Below are 6,819 nucleotides of genomic sequence, written 5' to 3' on the forward strand. Positions count from 1 at the left end.
TAGTTGTAGTTCTTAACTAAACACAGAGGAGTGTGGACCTCTGTTGGGAACTTAATTGCACGACACAATTACTGGACATAGAATACACACTGTTTTCACACACACATTTAAATATGACTAATATATATGACCCAATATGTATATATGTTCATTTTGATTCATTTCTTATTTTATAGTTAATTTTTAATTTTGATCTTTAATTGTATTAATGAATCTGTGCTGTCCTGTTTTTCAATCTCACCCTGTTGCTGTTAAACTACTGAATTTCCCCACGGGGATTAATAAAGGTCTATCTTATCGTATCTTATCTTATGATAAAACATGTTCAAACAGGTATTCCATTCATGTGCATATGACATGTTAGTCTTGTCCTTTTTTCTTAATGTTTCCACACTGTCTCCTTTGCTGTAACATTGTACATGTCCCCACTGTGGGACAATTAAAGGATGTCTGATTCTAAATCTTAATAAAAAACACATTGAAGGTAAGACAACAAGTAACAGCATGAAATACTATAGCATTGACAGTGTTGTAACTCTCAAGCAGCACGGTAGACAAAAAAGGGGAAGTAAAAACATTATTTATTCGTTATTTTATTAATTAAAGCAAGCACATGTTAGATTGTACCCAGTATATGTTTGTTAGTGCTTTTACAAGTACCAAAGCCATAGTAAGAGTCTACATTAACTGATTGTGAAATATATGTTGCAGTGATAGCGGCCGGCAGAGACTTCACCTACCTGATCGTTGTTCTCATCGGACTGGGAGTGACGGGTAACTACAAGAAGATTTCAGGCAGATTGATCATCTGAAGTTAAATAATTGATATGAGCATTAACATGTGTTCTTTATGTTCCAGGTGGGCTGCTGTATGTGGTCTTCCAGGAGCTGTTTTCCACCTCGAGTCCAAACAAAGTGTACGGGAAAGCCTTCAACATAATCCGGTTAGACCCCGGGGTAAGAGTCGCTGCTGAGGAAAAAATTACCTCTCTCATCTTTACAGTTTAACTACACAACATCTCCTGAAATGGTACCATACATTTTGTTTCTAGATAGATAGTTCATTACTTGTTTGGTGTATCAAACGTCTGTAAATAGAGACACATATCCATACTAGGTTCTCAAAGTTTAAAACATGCCTTGTTTTTCAGTCCAAAAAGCACAAATATCCACTTATCTCCACATTTGAGAAGCTGAAAACAGCATGTTCTGCATGAAACGTACATCATTACATGGAAACACTTTTGACATTTAGTCAATTATGATAATATTTGATCAAATTAATTATTCTTCTGTCGATTTAGACATTAATTGAACAAGCCATCACAGCTCTGTTTGTGTGTTTTGAAATTGAAGCTTGTTGGTGCTTTTGGGGAGATAGGGATACACGTTTCTCTCTACGTGCCTTGATTTTTCAGTCCAAAAACCAAAAACATCCACTTTAATGTGATGTAAACAGCTTGATATCTCCATATTTGAGAGGCGGAAAACAGCTTTTTCTGCATGAAACGTACAAACTTAAATACTTTGACATTTATCATCAACTATCAAAATACTTGAATTATTATTCTGTCGATCTACAAATGGATTCAACAAGTCATCACAGCTATAGTTACACTTTATTTGCAATTTATGTTGTATTGTATGTTACTTTGATTCCAGTGCATATCTTAAAGAAGTCATCTGTTGAAAAGCAAAGTTTAAAAACATGTATGTGTATTGAAATTGTAGGTTGTTGGTGCTTTTGGGGAGCCTATCAAGTGTTACGGAGAGACGACGCGCCGAGGGAGGAGGCAGCAAGTCAGGTGGGAGTTTTATTCTTATTTCTAGTGAATACATTTTTCATTTGTACACATTTCTTTGTACAGTTTAAAATAGATTGTGTTGTTTATAGGTAGGCATCTGTGTGGTGGTACTGCTGAGGTGTTTTTTAACCTGTTTGTGTTTCCACCTCAGTCATCATGAGTTCCTGAAGGACGGAGTGAAGCATCTGAGACTGAAGTTTTACGTCGAGGGATCGGAGCCAGGACGCAAAGGGACGGTGCACACAGAGTCAAGAGAGGTTTGTTTTATTCATTTCTGAAGATGCACCATTTCATTACATGGATTTCCTCCAAATTGAGATACTGTTGTTATTTCACAGAATCCCAAAACTGGAAAATATGAGTTTCGTTACATAATTGTGGAAATGGACACCTACCCGAGACGAACCATCATCGTGGAGGATAACCGATAAGAAAGAAAGAAAGATATGAGTGTCACTGAAAAAGTATTGTGGGAAAATGTGTTTGAGTTATTGGATAAATAGCTTAAGATTAAGTCTAAATGTTATTGACTATTAAAAGGCGTTGTGTTAAAAATCAACAGTTTTGATTGATTTTAACTTTGCCACAACACTGGAGCATTTGGGAAGCACAGTCTCTTTCACAGGAAATGATCATGGACTCTTATGTGTTATTGTTTTGTAAATAATACACATGCTACACATTGTTTTCCTGGATGTCAACCTGTAATTAAAGATGCTTTTTGATTATAATAAAAATTATTTGTCTATTTTATGCACAGGAACAGACATACAAGAAAAAAAGGTATCAGTGCTTTTATTTGGGACAAAATGATGGATGGAGCTTTTCTTCAGCTTTATTGAATTGGGTGTATTTTAATTGGCATTTGAAGTTATTTTAATACAATATTTACCTTTTTTATTCAATTTACATTGTTATTTTAGTCTTTGTGTAATACATAACTATGCGGTTGTCTCTTTAAATGGTAGACTGCAATACACAACAATGATCACTAGATGGAGGCAACGGATCGAGAGGAACTATATAAGGGGTGTGTGTGAAGGGGGTTGTCGACCCTCCGCTTCGCGTCGGGCCGAACCACGCCCCTTAGCTGTGATATAATGAGCATATACCACGCCCTTTCGTGAGCTATTGCTTAAATATATCATTGACTCTAAATTGTAAACAACCATTCTATATGAGTTGGAATAACTGCAAAAGGTATTTTGATGATATAAGGACAACATTAATGAAATACTGTCTTTTGATTTTGTCCCATTTTACAATTTTTTAAGACTGAAATATGCTACCTGCACGAACACTCGGAAACATCGCTATTTTTGATGAAACTGAATAAAACGCCAAATAATTATCAACAGTCGAAAAGGCTGCGACTGATATTTCGTTTGTGGGGAAGAAATTAGGTCCTATTCATATTTATGAATATTTTTAACATTTAAACAGTTACTTTGGCCCAATCTTATACATATTTTATGTAATTTCATGTCACTAACATAGACTAATTCTGATGGAGACAAAATTGTGTGTTATTAGGAGCTGCATTTTCCGGGCATTACTGAAGGCAACACTTTTTATGCACACCCATAGACTGTATAAACACCGCCCACTTACCAAACCAACGGTTGCGATGCGCTAGCTGAAACTCTTCATGAATAACGCGATTATAAGTTGTTTATTCAATGTTAAATTAACGAGTAGTTTGCCAGGTAACTAGTTAGTAACCTTGTGTGTTACCCCAAGAAGATATGTGGATAAAGTGGTTCATTATCACTGTTTGTTTTGATCGCGGAGTGGATACATAGGCTGTTGTTGTTGTGGCCTGCTAACTAGGATAGCTAAGCTAGCATAGCTAAGCTTGAATTAGCTTCAGCTGGTTCCTCTTTGCGTCTCAGAAACGAAGAGGGGGAAATGGCACACCTTCACAGCTAACTCTCAAGAGCTGTCTCTGTAAAGTAAGTACAACATCTTCTGTCTGCTTTTAGCTAAGTTAAGTAGCTAAGTGAACGAATAAGCTGCTTAACTTAACATCTGTTTTAAGTTACCGAATAGTGCTTTAGCTGAGACGATCTGAGCGTGTAGGTTAATACAAGTCGGCTGGAGTTTACTTAAAGCCTTTTATTGTAATTGATTACATTAAGCAAGTTAGTGAACACTGTCTCTTGTTGTTACTGTTTTCAGGACACGTTGTGGTGTTGGCTTGGGATCAGAAAGTTGTCCCCAGCGATGAGAGCCTCTCACCACTGACTGACATCTCAGAGAAATGGAGCTGTACTGGTACATGTGAGTATCAACGATATATAATTCACCAGTCTGTGGTTAAACACTAGCAATCCACTTATGAGCCTTTTCTGTGAATGTTTTACCTTCATGTTAACAAAATATCACAGTATCAGTATCAGTGTGTTATTAGAAATATACAAAATAACTGTTTCCCATGGTTTTCCTGTTGAGTTTTTAACTGGTTATAATTGGATAAAATATTTTAAAACTGATGTGTAAAGTATGTCTCATCACCCCCCCCTCTCCTCTTTCGTCTCCAGAGTTGTCATTGTATTCATCATTATCAAGATATGCTTCTACGTGTGCTGGTATCGATCGAGACAGAGGCAGCTGGCGGCGTACCTGAACAACCCACGCAACGCTCAGATAGTCATCGTCGGAGGAAGGGCTTACCTCCATCAGATGTATGAGAGACAGAGTGTAAGTTCAGACCCCACACACTCACCCACACACTCACCCACACACGTCCTACATTTGAAACATGCAATCTAGCTGTCAACTACTCGAGTGCTTTAGCGCCTCGAGGATGTGTCATTATTAAGGCACAAGGCTAACTAAAAGACTTTTTTGTAACTAAGATGATGTATTTATAGCGGCTGAGAGACTGAAGAATGGTCACTGAGCAAAAAGTGTGCGTTACATAGCGGCAACAATGTGGCATCCTCGTGTGTTTGCGATCCAAATCGTTTTTTTGTATCTGCAGTGTAGGGGTGGGTGTCTGAGTTCAACCCGGGCAGACACATTTCACTTTAAAGGAATTGTTACCCGTCAAAAGACCATTTAATATGTCATAACTCACCCCGTGTAACCTTGAATTCTTGATGAAATGCTGTTTTTCGTGCAAGGAATCCAATAACAATTCATGAATTGAATTAAATAGGGGCAGCGTTTATCAACAGGAAAACATCCGCATAGTGCAAACAAACTTACAAGCAGAAGCATATAGGCTAATTCAAGTTGAAAAGGTAGGATTTCGTTTTTCACACAACATAACATTATATGCAAACAAGAATCCATTTTATTGTACATTATTATTATACATATACATTCTGTGTGAGCTGTAGTTCCTCTTTATCCACTCTAGTTTCATTTGCCACAGAAAGTGTTGGCGTCACAAAGGGAAGTCCTTGACGTCTCTCAGGACTTTTTCCATCCGACTAGATTTCGCTGGAGTCAGAGAAAGTCAAATAGGGTCACGGTTGTGTTACATTTTTGCAGAGGAGCTGTTTGCCCTCTCTCTCTCTGAAGAAAGAGAGAGGGCTTTTGGTTTTCAGTCACTTTCACATTGAGTGCAAAGAGGAGAGGCGTGACATTTAACTTTCAGTGACATACTAAGCGAGTGTAGATGAGTAAATAGGTCGTTCACTTCTGGTTTACATCCTCTAAACGTTCCGTTTGTTTGACCCTGTTATAACAAAGGTCAAAGCTTTGACAGTTGGAAAGTGTTGCTCAACTTTTTTTTTTTTTAAACAAGTTTGTAAAATGTCAACCCAGCGTGTGAGATTTTCTTTGTGCAAATATTCTAAGTGCAGACAGCAAGGCAGGAGAGGACTGATTCACAGAGAGCACTGTGTGCCTCTTCCAAGGTCTTGTTGTTCCCTGAAACACAAGAAGTCTAAATGTCATCCACTGATAAGCGCCATTTATCTTGAGATCTCTTATTATATTTAATTAGCTTGACATTGTGATTAGTCTGTGGATATTTTATCTTCTGTGCAAGAGTCAGTTGATCCCTGGTGACTGTGAGAGTTGTTGTTTTTTTTACTTTTGCTGCCACATGCTTTCTTTTTATTCATATTTTGAAATCCGCTACAAATCACAGGCTTATCGTCTATTGTTCCCCTCGAGCACCAGTTACATGGTTTATCTGATATGTCTAGAATATAAATGCCTTGCTCAACATCCTGTGGGTTTAGACAGCCATCATGATCCTGTCCCCCCCCNNNNGCCTTTCTGCTGTACTGACTCTGAAACACCTGGAAGCAATCTCCATGGTTCATACCCTTCACAAATATGCTCCGTGAATCATCAAACGGATGACTGAGGTGTTTCTAGGGCATTTCTAACTCTCCCACGTAGTTCACTTCTTAGTAACTCCTGCAGAAGTTGCAGCACATTCATCAAGTCATATTTCTAAGGAATGGTTTAAAGGTCACCTATCATGCTATTTTTAGGCAATAGCATAGGTCTCAGATATATATAAGAAACATGTCTATGAAGTGTTTTGCTCAAAATACCAAACGGATCAGCCATTCTAGCCATGCCTCATATCCCTCTATTTTACTTCCTGTTTCTAAAGTGCTGATTTGGGGTATAAAGCTTTAAAAAAAAAAAAAAAAGAGTGATACAATTTAAAAAAGGGGTGCTGAGCTCATGCGGGACCCGGCAGCTACTGTCTAAACTAAATACTGCCGTGATGAAACGCCATATCATGGATTATCAAGGAATATTTCTGAAACAGTATGGAGCTCAAAGGCTTTCTCTCTTGCCGGTTATACCACAAGGTGAGGTCCTTTTTATTTCCTGCTTCTTCACACACATGCTCTCCAGTACAGGTTAGCTCTGAGTGTTAGCGATGCTAATGTAAACATGCACCGACCATATTACGTCCAAAACAGTTGGGCATTGTTTCTGATAACCACTTTCTGATAGGGCCGTGGGTCCACATTTCAGATATTACGTCATATCGGACGCAAATCTGGATCAGCTCCGTTGTGCCCCCGTTTTTAGAGAT

The 6,819-nt window shown here is 38.1% G+C and overlaps 1 protein-coding gene and 1 long non-coding RNA gene across 2 annotated transcripts in view; both read left to right on the top strand.

The window, feature by feature from the left end:
* timm21 (translocase of inner mitochondrial membrane 21) overlaps positions 1-2,553 on the top strand; it is a 3,372-nt gene extending 819 nt beyond the window's left edge. The window contains exons 2-6 of the mRNA XM_010781022.1: positions 712-774; positions 860-957; positions 1,732-1,805; positions 1,957-2,062; positions 2,144-2,553. Coding sequence (XP_010779324.1) covers positions 712-774; positions 860-957; positions 1,732-1,805; positions 1,957-2,062; positions 2,144-2,236 — 434 coding nt within the window. The 3' untranslated portion in view covers positions 2,237-2,553. The remainder of the gene's footprint in view (positions 1-711; positions 775-859; positions 958-1,731; positions 1,806-1,956; positions 2,063-2,143) is intronic.
* Positions 2,554-3,403: 850 nt separating this feature from the next.
* Positions 3,404-6,819, top strand: part of LOC104953979 (uncharacterized) — an 8,105-nt gene continuing 4,689 nt past the window's right edge. The window contains exons 1-3 of the long non-coding RNA XR_799281.1: positions 3,404-3,757; positions 3,984-4,085; positions 4,346-4,505. This is a non-coding gene — a long non-coding RNA (uncharacterized lncRNA). The remainder of the gene's footprint in view (positions 3,758-3,983; positions 4,086-4,345; positions 4,506-6,819) is intronic.

The sequence above is a fragment of the Notothenia coriiceps genome, unplaced genomic scaffold (genome assembly GCF_000735185.1).
Source record: "Notothenia coriiceps isolate Sejong01 unplaced genomic scaffold, NC01 NC01_scaffold00022446, whole genome shotgun sequence".
NCBI lineage: Eukaryota > Metazoa > Chordata > Actinopteri > Perciformes > Nototheniidae > Notothenia > Notothenia coriiceps.